This window comes from Protomyctophum bolini (assembly GCF_963924005.1).
Source record: "Protomyctophum bolini genome assembly, chromosome: 23".
Classification (NCBI taxonomy): domain Eukaryota; kingdom Metazoa; phylum Chordata; class Actinopteri; order Myctophiformes; family Myctophidae; genus Protomyctophum; species Protomyctophum bolini.
The window spans coordinates 8,613,259-8,632,037 of NC_137884.1; the positions used below are offsets into that span (position 1 = coordinate 8,613,259).

The 18,779-nt window shown below is 42.3% G+C and overlaps 1 protein-coding gene across 1 annotated transcript in view; it reads right to left on the bottom strand.

Moving 5' to 3' along the window:
* cped1 (cadherin-like and PC-esterase domain containing 1) overlaps positions 1-18,779 on the bottom strand; it is a 109,792-nt gene that overhangs the window by 4,777 nt on the left and 86,236 nt on the right. The window contains exons 15-20 of the mRNA XM_080757155.1: positions 12,848-12,965; positions 12,195-12,331; positions 5,549-5,769; positions 2,485-2,586; positions 1,342-1,429; positions 780-926 (exon numbers count right to left, since the gene is read on the bottom strand). Of these exons, the coding sequence (XP_080613281.1) occupies positions 780-926; positions 1,342-1,429; positions 2,485-2,586; positions 5,549-5,769; positions 12,195-12,331; positions 12,848-12,965 (813 nt within the window). The remainder of the gene's footprint in view (positions 1-779; positions 927-1,341; positions 1,430-2,484; positions 2,587-5,548; positions 5,770-12,194; positions 12,332-12,847; positions 12,966-18,779) is intronic.

The window sequence follows — 18,779 nt, forward strand, 5'->3', positions numbered from 1 at the left end:
AAGTAACAGTACAGTAAAGAACTTGGGGGTCATTATAGATTCTGAATTTAATTTTAATTCACACATTAATCATGTTACCAAGTTTGCCTTTTTTCACCGTGGAAATATTGCACGAATCAGAGCCTATCTGTCATTGGACGATGCAAAAACACTAATCCACGCCTTTGTTTTTTCTCGGCTTGAATACTGCAATGCACTTTCTTCTGGACTGCCTAAGAAAACGATTGTCCAAAATGCAGCAGCCAGAGTTTTAACTAAAACTAAGATGAGAGAACATATTACTCCAGTTTTCATGCGCATGCACGCATCCGCCTTTACGGCGAGGTCGCTTCTCGCCCTCAGGGCGTCTTACTGGTGTTACACATGTTTTGGAAATAGCCAAAAATAATGCATAGTCAAAACAAATTCCAGGACCCTTGATAAATTCCAGGACCTTTGATCCATTCCAAAACCTTTCCAGTAATGGAAAAAGTTTTTTCTAATTTCAAAATAATTCCAGGAATTTCATTTCATGACCGTGGGAACCCTTAATACTGTACATTCCATTTTCTTTGAATTTCGTGGTTTTTGTACATCATCATCATTGTGTGGATTATCATTTTTTACAGTAGCCTACAGGTGGCAGTGGAGTGGACTGCTTTGTATCACTCACCAAACAGCAAATATGTCTGACAACCAAATAGGAATTTCCTTTCCAAATACATTTAAAGTATAATATAATATAGTATAATAATGTAAAATTTCCACCTACTTTACCACCGACATGTCAATTAATTTACCTCATGGAAATGGCAGGCACATCGACCCTGCAGGAACTCTTTATATCGGCCCATGGTCATGTAGAATGTGTCGATCACCTCGTAGCCGTAGTGCTTTGCCGTGGTGAGGATGTTGCTGTTTTCACGATAGAGCTGCTGTATTCCTCGCTGCAACGTTGACAGACATGCCGAGAAACAACGATTCGTCACATTATGAATGACTCAAAGGACGTCATTAGCGTTTTTGTTGAACTACAGGAGATATTACTGATTCAACAGCCGGTTGGGAGCCATGGATTATTACAGAGGCCACAGTCTTTATAGCTTGTAGATTTGCTATTTTCGATGAACATTTTAGAAAAGTTGAACATTTGGCTAAAACAGATATAGCTCATAACGTGAGCTTGTAGAGAGATTTGGTGTAGACCGTAGAGTAAGTGGAGGGTAAAACGGAGTGGACCAAGTATCAGAGCCCTGACTAGTGACCCTGTCGGTCAACTAAGTACAGTATATAGGGTTTAAGTTGCTAATGCTTTGAATGTTCCTTGTAAATAAAGAAGGATGAATGAGGAGAGGGAGTTACCAGGCTGAGAGAATGGATGCCTTCAACAGGAAGATGGAAACCGATGCCTAAGGATTTCACCACCACCATGATATTCCCAAGGTTTTCTCTGAAGTAGAAACACAGGAGAGAGGAAATAATATCAGTGAGTAAGTGAGTAGTAAATGAGTGAGTGATTAAAAGTGAGTTAATGAGTGAAACCGTACTGCATACACCAAAGTCTAGAATTCTTTGGCGTTGGCAGGTCAATAACAACAAGATGACATAGTAATTGTTGAGTAAACAAATTGCTTTGCTGAAGTTCATTTTGGAAGTTCTTGCACCTCCAAGACTTTTTAACTAGCCAAAAATTACTGAAGAGACAGCGAAGCAAACATCATGTGTGATGGGTCAGTGTGACTTGTCTACAGCGCTGTCGCCAGGAATGGCACCGTTATAGGTGCAGTCCACCTAGAGAAACGAACGCTTTTCAGCATGCAGGCCTTCCTCAGCATTTGAAGGCCTGCGTGCCGAAACGCATTCGTTTCTCTAGGTGGACTGCTGCTGCATGTGATTTCATGAAATAAAGAAACTCAAACTCTATTAAGAGAGTGCGGATATTCCCCTTTTTCCATAAATCTCAGACAAATCATGTCAAAGCATGTCGGAGGTTAATGCAAACAAGCAGTGGAGATCTGTGGTAAAATTACTGTTCCAGTGGGCGGGTGTCTCAGAACTCAGAGCGGAGTAAAAAATCCATTTGTTTTGGCAAGCCGTGCAGAAACAAAACAAAGTCAGAGAAAGTGAGTCAGTGAGTGAGTAGGTGAAAGTGAGTGAGTAGGTGAAAGTGAGTGAGTGAGTAGGTGAAGATGGAGCATCGGAAATCCATCTAGACTTGAGTAAACAGTTTCTTCTCTCAATGCTACCACAGTGACAGCTCCTCAGCGAACAAACCTCTTCAGCCTCCTCCTGTAGTAGCATTTAGGCCTTCACTATGTCAGCATGTCACTCAGTGAGGTTCATACTGTAGGATACTGTATAATGTGGTTTGTAAAACGTTATTTCCAAGTATCTTCTGAGTATTTCCGAGTGAGTTAACTAGTTACTAAAACAGTGTATGAAAAAGAGAAGGACTGAATACTGATGATGTCCTCGACGTGCGTGTACATGTGTGCATATCTCTACCTCTCCAGCACCTGTCTGATGACTCTGATGTGATTGGTGTTGAGCCACTGGACGCCTCCCACTACCAGCACCGTCTGAGCAGAGTTTTCCAGGGGCCGTGACCTTTGGGTGATGGCAATACATACAGTATCTCATCAATGTGTATATGAGCAGATGGCCATAAAGTGACACAAGTGCAAAGTCAACTCAAAGAAATATGCAACTCATAACCGAGCCCACAGGACTAATGACACACACACACACACACACACACACACACACACACACACACACACACGCGCGCGCATGCACACTTTAACGCTTCCTGGATTGTTGCTGGCTTAGCAGCAGTGCTCAATAAAATGGCAGCACATGACCCAAGGATGCGTCCCTAGCTTTGAACACATCTGAGGCCGTGTGAGACTGCTGGCGAGGAGGCCCCGCTGTGCGGCATCAGTCGAACATGCCTCCTGAGTCACGACCCCTAGCGCTTTGATCACAACAACCGATTAAGCTTATTTCCATATGGCCAGGCGGGATAACACATGTCTCATCACATAATGTGTGATGAGCAGGCCGCTGCGCCAGTGAAAATAAAAATAGAAGCCGTTGTTGGCCTCTCCACTGTTATATTGCAAGATTAAACTTTCAAATGCCTGGGGTGCAAGAGTTCAAAACCTTTAATCCCTATCCGAGTGGATTAGATTCGGATTTTGGGTAGATACAAATAAAATAAAACGGGATTTGGATCACTTTGATATCCTATTTGTGATCATAGAAATATCTCATATTAAAGTAACACCCGTAACACTCCAAATCCAAATCTGATCCACTATGAACGTTTTGAACACTTCAAAAAAACGGCTGTTCAGAATGACACAAAACTTCCAGGAAAGGAAAGGTGGGGAATTTGTCCCCAATAATTACAGTTGAGACAGCAGCCAGAGCACTACAGTATATGTTTAGAAAATCTGATTCTGAAATGCTAAAGATTGTAGCACCAACCAATTAGGACAGTGCTGTGAATAAAGCTGTCCAATCGGCAAAACTTTGTCATTAGTCAATACACACCAAACCCCCACTCCACATGGTGGTCACGACTGTGACCTTTTTCCATGACCTTTGGCCTTTACCAAATTACACGACAAATCTGACCAGGAGGTAGTCAAGGAGCCATTTCCCCCGTTTTGCTGAAAGTTTCATGTAATTTTGTGCAGCTGTTTTCCTGCGAAGTTGCCGAACGAACCAATAGGGTGACCACCTCCAAACAAGGTGGTACAGGGGTTCATGTGGTTAATGCTATTCATGATGATGTGATGATGTTTTCATATTTCTCAAGGTGCACTAATCATTTCATATTGCTGGATAATATTGATTATATTTTAATATAATATATATTTTTAGTTATAGATATTCATTCAATTTATAGTGACTTATAGGAATAGACTGTGACAACTGGGTATAGTCTGGTGACCACCAGAGAGACGGGTGACAGCCGGAATGTAGACTGCATCTGGGTGGGCAGTATGGGTTAACGCCCCAGGAAAACCGGCACTTTGTTGACACTGACCATAAGTTGCTCAAAGCCCCGGAAAATAACAAAGAAGTGAGTGTAAATGGACGTTCAGTTCGTGTTTAGATCCGATTCCGATCATTTCCACTCACACATACAGTACATGAACACAACCCTCCACTATCATGTCCGGCTCAGCAGGGAAAAAAGCGACGATTTTGATTCTGTGATTCTTTGACTCGCGGGACATTGTTCTGTTTGTGTGCGACGCAGGACAGACGGTCCCACGGACAGGTGGTCACCCTAAATGAACCAAATAAAATTAAAAATAAATGTTTGCCCGCGAAGTCTCTTTAAGAGACATCAGTTCATTTGGGCTTGGAAACACCCCTGGGGCATCGAAAACAAAACGAAGAATTTGTGAATAGCATTGTCATAAATATTCAAATGTAAGAACAAGATGGGTCTGACTTGCTATCTAGAAGAGAAAAAAAAACACTTACCCAGTATTTGTTTATAAGTGAAGCAGTGTTTAGTACCTGGCACCCATTTTTGTATGTGTCAAAATCGTTCACAGAGAACGGGAGAGAGAAGCCTGAACATGTAGGTCATTACCCCAATGAATTCTTAAAACCAATTTATACCGAATCGCCACCGGGAATTGCACATTTTGCAATGAACTGGAATATGTAACGAGACATCTGTCATATTGTCCTTGTGGCCTGTGGTCCTTCTGTATGTAGTGTCTGTTATAAATTCTACAATTGAAATGAAAGGCACATTTCCACATATGTAGACAATAACGCTTTCTATTCACAAACTGTTCAACCCCCTACAATGCCCACGGAAGGGCAAGGGGGCCTACCGCAACACCACCAGGCTAAAGGAACAGTTTCCACTTTCCACCCGACACTCGGCAGATTGCTGAAACATGGCATGAGTCTGTCGTGTTAGGCTGGCCTGCCGCCTTGGATTATATACCAGGGACAAGTTGACTTGGACTTTAGCTTTAGACAAGGTACTTGACTTTTTTTTTTTTTTTTGCTCTACCTCTTACACCACTTGCGGATTACACCAGTGTGTTGCGGATTATACCAGAGTCAGTGTCAAGTGGTTTATGCGGCTAACGCGGAGCGACTCTTTGCACCTTAATCCATGACCTAACACCTTGACTAATATATATACTCTATATATAATGTATAATGTATATATAATGCACAGTACAGCTGCTGTGCTCACACACCTTTACATATACACCGTATATCATATCTCAGGTACATACTGTATGTAAATATATGTTTTTGGACCTTGTAAAAAACATTTAGTTGTACATTTTGTGGTAAAAGCTAAAAAAGCCTGTAAATATCTAGGACCCACAGGTGAAACCCTTTACCTGTACTTTTTGTGGTAAAAGCGCTCAAACGTTCTTTTGTTTTTCCTGCCTTGATCTCCTTAACCCTCCTCTTCCTTTTATTTGTTTTCTTGGAAAAATGACACGATGGGAACAATGCACAAAAACTAATTTCACCCACTTTTTAAATAATTAAATAATTACACCCAGCATCCTCTCACCTGTGTAACAGCTGTTCCAGGGCCTGCTGGAAGGTGGGCCTGAGGCTCTTCTCCAGCCAGAACTGAGGGTAGTAGGAGTAGCCGACGTGCGTTAGGCCCTGGTTCAGGTTGCTGTAGACCAGCATGTTGTGAGCCTTGCCCCACTCCTCCAGGCTGGAGTTCACCCGCTCCATCAGGAAGTACATCATACCGCGGTTGGTCGAGTCTCCGATGAACAGCACCTGAGGAGGGAAGACGCGGTTTGAGACACACAACCCGGGCCTGGAACAGATTCTGTTGCAACTTCACAGCACTTCATTGTGGTCAATGGGGGAAGAATTGTGTTGTTTTGATTATAGTTGTGCAGTTTGACAGGACAAAGTTCTTCTACTGAAACGAAAACAGTTTACATTTGTGTAAACCTCCTTATGATTGTAATTCTACGGTTCTACCACAATTCCTCCTCACAACACACATTTACAGTATAAAGTACCAGTTATGCTTTCAATTTCAACGGTAGTTGTTGGATACACTCTGCAAAAAGAACACTATCTTTCATCAGCAAAGTTAATTTATAACCAAATAAAGCTTAAGAAATGATGAAATATCATAGTCACACTTGAATTTACATTTTATACATAATCTCCATTTACTTGAGTATTTCCATTTCACTACACTACACCTCAGAGGCAAATTATAGTACTTTTTACTCCACTACATTTAGTTACTACTTGCTTTGCAGATGATTATTATTATTATTTGAAATCCCTATACTTAAGCTATTTGAACATAGATCTACAAGTTTACAAAGTGTCCCACTGGGACCTGTTGTGATCTTCCTTTTTTTATTTCCTTTTTTAATATCTCTTTCTAAAATGTGTGAAGGAGTTTACTTTTGGCACTTTAAGTACACTAGAGCGGTGCCCATTGGGTACTTGAAACGATGCAAATTGGAAATGCATGCCCCACCCAGTTATAATGTCTGTCCCTTTTATGCCCATATGTGTTTTCATTGTCAGGCACGCCCAAATATGGAGTCTATGCAGATGTCAGAACAACATTGTGATGCCATAACAATCATTGTGATGTCAGATCAGGTCCAGAGCCCGGGCAGAGGCTTTTGTGCTGGTTCTGGACAGCGGTGTATCCGGGCACTGCACTCCCTGTGGGGGTGTGAAACACGCGTGTCGAATTTGAAGTCAGTGGGGCGAACGGTTCTCGAGTTACGTGGATTACAGACGTACAGAGACTTGGTGCAATTATAGATAGATAGATTTTGATGCCAGTACTACTGGCATTAAAGTATTAATACTGGACTTTTACTTACAAAGTACATTGTGAAATTGCTACTTGTACTTTTAGGACATCAATACTGCAATACACACTCTGTTACAAGTAAAAGTCTTAAATAAAAAATGACATGAGTAAAAGTACAAAAAGTATTAGCATCAAAATATACCTCAAAATGCATTGTGAGCTATTTTCAAATAGCCAACGTTTAAGTAGTTTAAGTATGTTTTGTAATAATTCAAATCTACAAAGTACTACTAACAAAAGGTTTCAAATAATTGTAGTGGAGTAAAAGTACAATATTTGGAGTAGAAGTAAAAGTATTGGAAATTGGAAATACTCTAGTGAAGAATACATTCAAAAAATGGTACAGTACAGTACACACACACGGGTCCTCCAGGAATACTCGTTTGATGAGGAGTCTTGGCTCTTCTGTTTGTAGCTTCAAGGGAGACTTGTTCATGGTCCTAAAACTAACGCAGCCAATCCCAGTTCACAGGAAGTATGAGACAGTGTTCTCAGTCAATTTATCATTCAGAAAACCCTTCCTCTGTCCAGTGTTGTTTTTGGCATCAAAATAATATTTTATATTTAGTCAGACTTTATTTGTTTTTGTTTAATATTTTTGGCCGTTTTTTGCCTTTATTGATAGGGTACAGTAATCAGACAGGAAAGGGGGAGGGAGATGGGGAGTGACACGCGGCAAAGGCCGTCGGGCTCGGGAGTCGAACCCGCGGCACGCCGTCCGGCTGGCTTGGCAGACTAGATGCCCAGACGGTCGAGCTAACCGTCCGGGCCTAGTCATAGTCTTTTGAATAGTTTTCATTTAGTTTTAGTCACCTGGAATGTTTTACTGTTAGTCTAGTTTTAGTCAAAGTGTCATGAGATTTTAAGTCGACTAAATCTACGGTTAGTCAAATGTATTTTGGCGGGCCTTGATGCGTCGTAATGGCAGATTATACTCTTGCTGAAAATAGCCGATCTATAAGCTTGTAGATTGGCTATTTTCAGCATGCAACCAAGTGAAAAATGACTTATACTGAATGTCTTGTCCACTAGTCCCTTCTTAACATTTTAGTCTAGTTTTTATTTCTTGACGAAATTGTCGATATATTTAGTCTTAGTTTTAGTCATCATAGCTTAGTTTTCATTTCGTTTTAATTTCATTTTGTCAGTGCAAAAAGGTAGTCGACGAACATTTTTCGTCTTAGTTTTAGTCGACGAAATCAACACTGCCTCTGTCCCTCTGCAGCTGTCAGTTTGCCAAGATGAAACCTGCTGCAATTTACTGCTCTTTTAAAACTGTACGAACAGGTCAGGAAGTCTCAATTGGCTTCTAGTCTGCTGGTCATAATTCAAGAGACAATAACCGTTTCATTGTGAGTTCAAAATATCGGTGCCAAACTGTGACGTAATGCAAACTAACCGACAGGGAGCATGAATTAAATATGAATACAGGGAGATCAGGAAGGATTCATGACAGCCTCGTTTGGCCATCAGGTAAAACACATTTGACAGTTTATACATGAGACATAGCAACTAACAACTAACAATAACCTCAAAGATGTTGCTGTCTTTCATCATGTCAGTCAATCAGTAAATAAATGTATGCTCTAGTCTATCACTCATTGAACATTTTTGGATGCATGTAAAACAGTAAATGTTAACAGCATAGCCTACCAATTGAGTAGTATTGAGATTGCAGGGCAATTGGAAAGGGGGGGGGGGAAATATAAAAACAAAAGAAATATATCAGTTAAGAATTGACAGCTAACGTCGGGTGTATGTCACAAACGTAACATGCCCAATTTGCCTGTATATGCATATTTTCAGGCCAGAAACAGGCCATTTTAATAGAGTATGGGCATATCGGTCAGATCAGTGGTGTGACATCGATGCGAGGGCCACCTATAGCAGCCCAAACTCTAGACGTGAAGGTTGCATGAAAAATTACATTTCAGTTCATTAGCTTTATATTTGTATTTATTTTACTTTAATCTACAAGCTCACAACAACACGTTGTGACGCACCGTGAGCTTGTACAGTAGAAGTCGATTTACTTCTTTCTTTTCTATGAACAATTTCACAATAGGGGGACTGCAGCCAGATGCTACGCCTATTTGGGTCTGTTTTAGGTACACGTTTGCGTGTTATGTGAGATTATTGTTGCAGATAAACCATAAGCTTGGGGGCACCGGATGCTAACTGTCTGGATAGTGCGTCAACAACATACAGTAACTGTAACAAGTAAGACGCGCAAACGCGGGAAGCGAACGCAGCTCGTACATATTTGGGTTTTGGACGTATAGCTGCTTTGGGGACTCCTTATATGGTTATGGCTGAGTCATGGTGACGTAACAGCGGGACAGACACACACAGACAGACAGACAGACAGACATGATCTGCTAGGTCTCATAGTTAGTGCTCACTGCGTTCGCAATCACTGCGTTCGCAATGACAAAACACAATGAACAAGTCGAGGAGGCTCTCAGTTCCGAACTCACCAAAATCCGATAACAAACTCACTACAGAATCTATTCTTTTCGGTTCCAAACATCAGTAACGTCAACGTAATTGACTTCAAGGTTAAAGTTGATGACATTCTTGACAACAAGCTGACAGGTGAAAGCAAAAAATGCTCTCAAAACTCTTGTGGGAGCTCTAAATCAGCCCTCCTATGACTATGCTTCCTCCAGCATCACAATGTCACTTAAGACTAAGCTTCAGACCTCCCAAAACAAACTAATTCGACTACTTCTCGCCCTGGGCCCATGACTCACCTCGCATGGTTGTGCGCATGGTCACACACGCGCAATACTTTTGTGGTCTGGACTCTGGACACAACTTAAATCAGAATATGTGAGGAAAGAAAATCCCTCACGACAACTGTAAAAAATAAATTCCCCCAAACTCACATGTCTACACATCAACATAGTACTGCATATGGATGTGTCTCCTGTGGCTCAGAGTTTTGTTCTTAGAGCCAATAAAGCCTATCAAAGTTTCCAGAATCAGTATGCTAGACAATGTCCTTTGGCACAGGTTAGTGTTAGATCCATGACTTGGCACTGGTAGTGACAAAGAGGAAAGGGGCTATACATGCAAGCTTTGTATACAGACAGACATGCTGTATTACCATCTCATTACAGACCCACAGTCTGAAAACTGTAAAAGCCAAAAAACGTCCATCTAAACTCACAACGCCTCGCAATGTGACGCTATATGTAATGTTGTCCATCATCCTTTCAACTCGGTTGGCCAATTTCTTTTACTCCATTTGCCTTCTGTTTGACATTCACGGATTCTGCCTGGAACTTCAAATACATATTTTGCCCATCAACTCTCTCAACACCGGTCTACTTTTCTTTGATCATCAATAAACACTAAATCAAGTGTAAACGAAGAAGAAAATACGGAATCCAGTCTGGCTTTAATAAGAGGCCATTGTGAACTATACTGTTAGAGACAAGTAGGATGGGAACATAGTCATCTACCAACACAGACAGACACAAGACAACTGTAAATAACTTCCTTCTGATCTTGCGTTTACGGCATGGCTCTGCAGGAGTCCAACTGTATGTCCGGAGCTAATCGTGCATCCTGCTGGACTGATCAGCGCCAAATTTCTTTAACACAGTGTATATGTTCCACATATCTTCCACATATTATATGCGTTATACTTTTTGAAATATTGAATTTTAATTTCATGATGGAAGTCAATCTAATGGAGCGTAAAGCTGGATTTATGCTCCATCATGTCCGACACTAAAAATACTGGGCAAGGTTTCAGCCTGAAACCATGCCCAGAGCCATATGTCATACTTTACATGACTGATGTCACAGGCTGGCCGCATGAAGTCCAAGCTCCACGCTGGAGCCACGCCGTTCCCATGTGGATACAGAGGTCCACCATTAGATCTTTTGTTTTCATCACCGATTCCCACTGGCTTCTATATTAACGCCAATGTTCTGAACTATTTGGAAGTAGCTGCAGTTGTACATGCGACTCCTCCATCCACAGCCTAATGGCTGGCTCTGCCAAACTCAGGGTACACACAGTATATTGGCTAAGTCACTCCCAGAGCAGTTGGCCATGGCTTGTGCTATGTATACACAAAGGGGTCCCCATAGCGCCCAGTTCTTTAACCTTCAGCATCAAACCTGTGCCTCTTTCCTGAACCAATTAGTTTATTGGCTTGGCTCTGTCTTCTGTAGGAGTGATGTGTAGCAAAATACAGAATACAGAAAAAGGGAAAAAGGGCTCCCAGGTCTCCACCAGGTCAGGAACGTTTGTGATGTCTGGACAAAATGTGTAGGAGTAATATAAACGTGTGTTTTTATAAAAGGCAAGGCTGATTTGAAAACTTTCAAGTGGCATTTTTCGTCCTATGCCTAGTGAGGATGTGCATGCACAACTTCACAAACATCGCTGTGTTCATGACTTGTGGCATTTTGTTAAAAACTGACCAATCCTGCAAACTTTGGAAGGCCAATCAGGATGGGATAATTATGGAAAATCTCCTAAGCAGATGCCCATTTTGGGGGCACCTTGCGGAATGCACGCTTCGCAATGCAATCCCTGCATACTTGTACAGTACATGGTTCAATAACGTCTCTGCATCAAAGACAGAGCTCGCAGTGTACATGTTCCTGCCATATTATTTAGCTATAACAACCACAATATCTCTCATGGACACACGTGTAGTCGTGTACGCATCCCCGTCGCGTGCACATGGAAAATATACTGTTGCCAGCACTGCTGTAAAGCTGGCAACATTTCGGGTCCCCGGATAGCACTTTAGTCATCTGGCCATGGCTAGTTAGTACCTGATGTTAACTGTACCCCTTGCTAAGAGAGTGACCTGCCCGTAAGCAGCGCTGAGAGTGACGTCATTCATGGACCAACTCAATGCAGAGTCTGCAGGGATGTCAGGGAGTTGCACTATCGTAGAAATACCATAACAGGGGCATTGTATTACTCAACCAGCTGATGTACAGCACTGGTTCTGAGGTGTGGGGGACCCCCAGGCGCCCTATAGAGAAGATTCCAGGGAGTCCTCGTATGCTAACTAATTGATAGATAGGAACCAAATGGACTCTTAGCGGGTCTGTAACTCCGGGAATGTACACTACATACAGTATGGACACATTTGGTTCATAGATACATTTGGTTCCATTTGTACAGTTCAAATAAGTTGGGATTCCAGAAAAATAACTGTGTGTGTTGGGGGGTACATTATGAACCCACTACCCAGGTATCCACCATGTATATTGCACGTATGTTGCTTTCTACTGTAAGTGTCTAACAGAAGCAGAAGTGTGTGAATGTCATTCTACTGTTACAGTGTGCTAATAATCTGAACCGTTAGCCCCTCACCTTTTTGTCTCTCATGCACTCCTGCAGCTGGCTGTTGTCCAACAGAGGGTGGTAGCAGCCCTCGGGTTGCCAGCTTATCTCTCGCCAATCACAGGTACGGTTATCGGCACAGCTGAGGCACGGGACAACCCAATGGCCTTGTGAGTGAAGGGCATGAGAGAAACAGGGAGACGGAGAAGGTGAAACAGAACGTAAAGACATATTTTGTGCTGATAGACGGCCTGACAGGCAGCAGATAATCATGGGGAGCATGGCAAATGAAACACAGCGCACTGAGTAACTCTTGCCAAGAAGTATAATAATTCTAATTCTAGAGCACAAAGCTTTCTGGACTGACAGTCAATCCTCTTCCCCGCCGAGAAGGATATTGAATTTTTACAGCACAGCTTGACAACTCACCTGTTGCATTTAAATCAAAGGTCAAAGTGAAGCAGCTGCTTAAATCCCCCAAAAGGCCTAGCCAATAGATTAAGCCATCATACCCACATCATGCAGCAGGGCTTTGTACCCAGAGAACACCACACACACACACACACACACACACACACACACACACACACACACACACACACACACACACACACACACACACACACACACACACACACACAGTGAAGACAGTGTTATAGTGTTTTGGATATAGACAAACCAACCTGGCACATCCCCAGAGGTGCAAGGCCGAAGTGGATCCTGGGACTCGCCCGATGTCTTAGAGCCCAGAAGAGGCTGCAGGCCGCAAGGCTTACTTGGCTGCACAATCAACCCACAGTCCTGTGCAATGGAGAGAACAGAGCAAGTGATTCATTTCAGTATCATTGGGATATTTTTAATGTATGTCAATATGCATTTGCATGTCATCAGAATTGCATTCTATCACAGAATGAAGAGCAGGCTGAACAGTCACTGACCAATCTCAAAATTAAGGTTTTTCTCAAATCCTCCATGCCAAAACAGGACCCCCAAACAGGCTGTTGCCCCAACTCCCCCCCCGCCCCCCAAATTGCAAAGGGACTTAAAAAAGTGAAAATAGTTCATCAACAATCTCACAACGCATCACATTGTAACACGTTGTTATGAGCTTGGGGATCGACAATACATATTTTAAACATTTTTAGAACACATTCCCAAAATAGAGACGCCAGGTTGAAGGTGGTTTAAATGTCACACGGTAATGAATTTAAATTTTTAACTGTATGCTTTCCAATTGACCCCGCAAGGGTCAATTGGCCCTGTTCTAAATCATGTCTGGATTTCATCTAAATACTTTCCGCCTTCAACCAGCTCCCAGCGCAGATTCATTCAACCTCCCGTCTGACTCTCATTCCAACCTGCTGTTGCTAGTTTTTCTCACTTAAGACTCGCTTCACTCCTCTAGTTGACTTCCTCTCTGTGGCCCCTTGGACGTTGTACTTCTTTCATCCTCTTTCACCACCCTTTGCCGCTTTTTGTTTCTTAATCAAAGGACTTTGGCCATCGCTCTGTCCATCTAGGCTAGCTTGGTGTAGCGCGAGGTGAGAGCTCAGAGGTCAAATAAACCTGCGCAGATGAAGGACAGTGGGCGGTTCTGTGTCTCAGAGGCCCCGTGGGAGCCACTACGTCTGGCCCTGACAACAGAGGGGCCGCCCGAGCCCTCCCTAGCGGCCAACCTCACACACGCACATACACACACGCACACACACACGCACACACACACTCGCATGTCCACGCAAACACACACCCTCCACACTCCCTCCTCTCCTTTGAGGGGCTTCGCACGTCCGCGCCACATTCTGCATGCCGACGGTGCATCTCTCAACAAAGTGGCACAAGACAACTTAACAGGGATTTTCTTGTTCGTACGTGTGCACAGTGTACACGCACAAACACCCAGGGCTGGGGGTCTGAGGGAGCCGCCGGGGGCTGGCGACTAGACGCCCGTGGAAAACCTGCGGCGGCCACCTTTCATCCCCGCCGCCGATCATACTTCACTCCTCGTTCCCCGTTTAAAGCCAACCTGCCTAGCTTCCATGCCACGTACGTAACGGACACCCATTTATAATTAGAGACTCGGGACCTGAAGCCCAAAAGTGTCTCTCTCTGACTCTCGCTGTCTGTCTGTGTGTGCAGAGAATGTAATTCCTTTTGTTGTTTTGTTTTTCCCTCCATTTTTGGAAAGCTCTAGTGTGTGTGTGTGTGTGTGTGTGTGTGTGTGTGTGTGTGTGTGTGTGTATATGACCTATAATGATACGGGCCAAATCAGGGACGCCATGGTTAAAGTGGTTAAAGAGAGAAACACAAACGTATATCAGATATATCACACTTAATATAATACTGCAGCTGTCAACACAGAAATCTGTCGCCTCGTTTCTCCCGACTGATCTGAATGCGCTCGCACACACACGCATGCGCAGTGCGCACGCACGCACGCACGCACGCACGCACGCACGCACACACACACACACACACACACACACACACACACACACACACACACACACACACACACACACACACACACACACACACACACACACACACACACACACACACACACACACACACACACACACACACACACACACACACACACACACACACACACACACACACACACACACACACACACACACACACACACACACACACACACACACACACACACACACACACACACACACACACACACACACACACACACACGGCAGGGGCTTAATACAGGGGATTTTTTGAGTGCTTTGGGAGGTGTGTCATCATTAACCACTTGTACCCTATTCTTGGGGGAACATTCGCCAAAACTAGCAACTAGCAACTCACAAATTGTCACAACACAACACTTGTAGATCGACAATTTCAGGTGTAAGACCGGACCGGAAGTACAGAGCCCGACCCTGGTCAAGTAAAGTATAGAGCAGTGGTTCCTAAACTTTTTCATGTCAAAAGGACCCCCATGAGAGAATATTTGTACGGCTCTTGCAGTGATTCTCAACCAGCTTAATTTCAGGGACCCTCAGTTTGACATGCATTATTTTAATGGCATTTCTATCTCTGGGACCCCAAATTTATATTGTAAAATCAATGTTAATTTAACTCTGAGAGTGTACAAATGGAACCTCCAAACTAAACTTTAGCTGGAGACCCCCTGGAACTCCCTCAAGGACCCCTGGGGGTCCCCGGACCCCACTTTGGGAACCACTGGTATAGAGGGTATTTACATGGTTTACTCAGCTGTCATTGACACCCACCTGTATTCACTCATTACTAGTCAGGTTTGGGTGGCAGTGACACCCCCAGCTAGTTGTGTAAAGACAAGAGAGAATGCTATCAATAATATTTCAAATGAAAAATAAAAAATAAATGAATAAATACAAATAAAACACAGCAATTTCTGGATCCTGCAAGTTAGCAGTAACACTATAGCAGTGCAGTAGAGTTGAAGCAGAATTTTGTGGTTCACTTTTGACGTTTAAAGCAATAAACCACACACTCATTAACCAAGTCAACAGGGCAGTTAGCCGTTCATTTTAGCACATTTTACATTTCTTTTTAAGACATATTGATGTAACACACACACAGTGTACTATAAAATATAGTAAATCGATGCATTTATTGGCCTTGTGCTTTGTTGTAATTATAATTTGTCATCGGCGGCAGGCCTACAGGCCTATCTTAAAAACAGACCCTCAAAATGTAATAGCCTAGTATGAAATAGCCATAGTTGATCCCGATCCCTAGTACGTTCAATAGTGACTTTTATTTAATTGCCAGGAGGCTAAAAATTTTGCCAGAGCAGTGAGAGCACATAGGCCTATTACAGTATGTTTTTCAGATTTTTTCACATCATGTCAAAATGATGTCATGGAAATGTCAGTTTCATTTATTCCCACATTAGCCTATACTTTCTATATCTGCAATGACAATAATTAATTATAACCATGCATTTTACGATACACCAGGAATTTCCTTTTGGGTTTTATTTCACATTAGTCTTTTTTCAATTTTAAGTTGGAAACAACAAATAAACCAACAAATAGGTTAGTAAATATACTCAAATGATACGTAGGCATATATGTTTATTACTAGTGGTGTCATTTTATGTTATGCTGCTCACTCCCTTAAATGTCCCTGAAAGATTGACAGCAAAGGTAATTCCTATTTCACAAGTGTAATAATTCTCTCAGTCATTAAATAGCCTAAAACATGTTTTTTGCTGTTTTATACTACTTTGGCCCTGTCTTGGCTAGGACTCACTTGTAAAAGAGGTTTTAAATCTCTATGTGACTTCCTGGTTAAATAAAGGTTATATGTGGAGAACTACACATGCTCCATAAAACAAAAGCTTAGCAGACAGTATTTACAGTACCGTGGGACAAGAGGTGCTGGCAAGTACAAGAAAGTCATTTGAGATAAAATAGGCCAGACATTTTTGCGGTAGTAACCACACACCCGGGCCCAAATGATTATTTAGTGCAAACAAGGATCTTTTATTCAAGGCGGCATGAGCAATGCATTAGTGCTTTGTCGGGCTCATGAAAGTGTTTACATAAATTATCATGTGCTGCATCAGCCACAAGTCCTGTATAATACCTGTACAACTTACTGTAAATATACAGCAAATACATGTATACAAAGACAAAAACAGATATATTAGTGAGAATAGTTTTTCTTGTGTATTTCCATTTCTATGTATTTGAGCATGCTTACACGGTACCGTTAAGTTAGTAAACTTACTATCCAAAATATAAAAGAAGATTAAGTCAATTATAGACAACTACCACCAATTATTACATGACATTACATTACTCTCATTTTTTTGTATGTTATTAATCTAATGCATTGCAAACCAAAGGCTGAAGCAGGAGCATAGTACAATCCCCACTCCGTTTCAATGAGACACACACACACACACACACACACACACACACACACACACACACACACACACACACACACACACACACACACACACACACACACACACACACACACACACACACACACACACACACACACACACACACACACACACACACACACCAAGTTTTGCCTGCAAGCACCCGTGACTGCGCACGTACATGATGATGCACACTCAAGCTCTGGTTTTCGAGCCATAAATAATCATTTTTCACATAAAGCACTAACTTCATTTTGTTAGCAGCTGGATAAAAACAGTGGTTTGTTGCCACGTAGGGAATAGAGGAGAGGCCTCAATAGAAAACAGATTGTATCAAAGTGTGGCTAAATGCAGATTTCTTTATTTTCTTTTCTTTTCGGGTTGGGATTGAGTCCTGATGCTCTGTATATGTAAGAAACTGTGGTAGTTTAGCAGATTCTTTGCTTGAGGTTTAGTCAAGTACTGTGGATATAAACAAGCCAATGTGGTGACATGCTGGTGACATGGGAACAATGCTCAAGAATGCAAGTTCACTCCAAAACGTCATGCTTTGTTTTGTTAGGTTGTCCAGATTTAAGCTGACATTGAGTTGGGCTTTGTCTTAGAGCTGGCATTACAGGGTTCAAATCTAGGAGTTAGTCAAGAAAATTGATCAATGGATAGGCATCATTGCCTTTCATCTGAAAAATCTTGGCAGCTGCGTTGTTCATATTTGTTTTGCCGGAGATGTTTGAGTTGGCGTGTGTGTGTCTGTATATGTGTGTCTGTATATGTGTGTGTGTGTGTGTGTGTGTGTGTGTGTGTGTGTGTGTGCGCGCGTGCACGAGTGCGTCTGTGCGTGCATGTGTGTGTGCGTGCCTGGTATTGTAGGCTACTGTTGTGTTGTATAAGCAGTTAGCTACCAGGCCCAGAGTACAACAGTAACACGAAAATAATCTGCCTTGATCAAAGAGCAATGCTAACCTATAGCCTCATATTGTACTAATCCCCATTCATGCACAATCTCTCTAATTTGGCTCTGGGCTCCATTAGATAATAGCCGTCCCAGTAGCTTTCTTATAGTGGGCATCCTGTTAGATCTACATTTTTCTTTTTAGAAAAATAGACAAATACCTTCTAATCTAAAGATCAAAAGCCAACCTTGAAGGAACAAAATTCTAATTAGACGGCAAAACTCATGCACCTGTCCTGGGTCCACCGCAGTAAAACATGGGACTAAATCTCTCAAGCGTAATGGCTGAAAAGGTTAAAAAAAAAGGGGGGGGGGGGGAATTGGGGATTCTGAGCTTAGTAAGGAGATTAAGTATTTCCTGTATAAATGTAATCACTGGTATTTTTGGGCAAACAGCTGGCAAAGAGAGAATGCTTCACATTGTGATTAAAGAATAAGGTGATATAGGAACACACACACACACACACACACACACACACACACACACACACACACACTACTCTACTGTAGACTGAAAATACATATCACTATATCACTGTGTTCGTATCAGTCAAATCAGCATAACAATGAACTGCTGCCCAGTAGGCACAGTAATTAGATATAGCTTTTGGATTGTGCATTTGGATTTGGAAGCTGTGCATATGGATTTCGGGCAAACACTCAAGACAGCACTTAACATATACGACCTGTAAATCCTAGAAGGAAACAAAATGTCTGATGATGATGAGTGAAAATATACCATTGAGGTTCTGACATGCTGCTC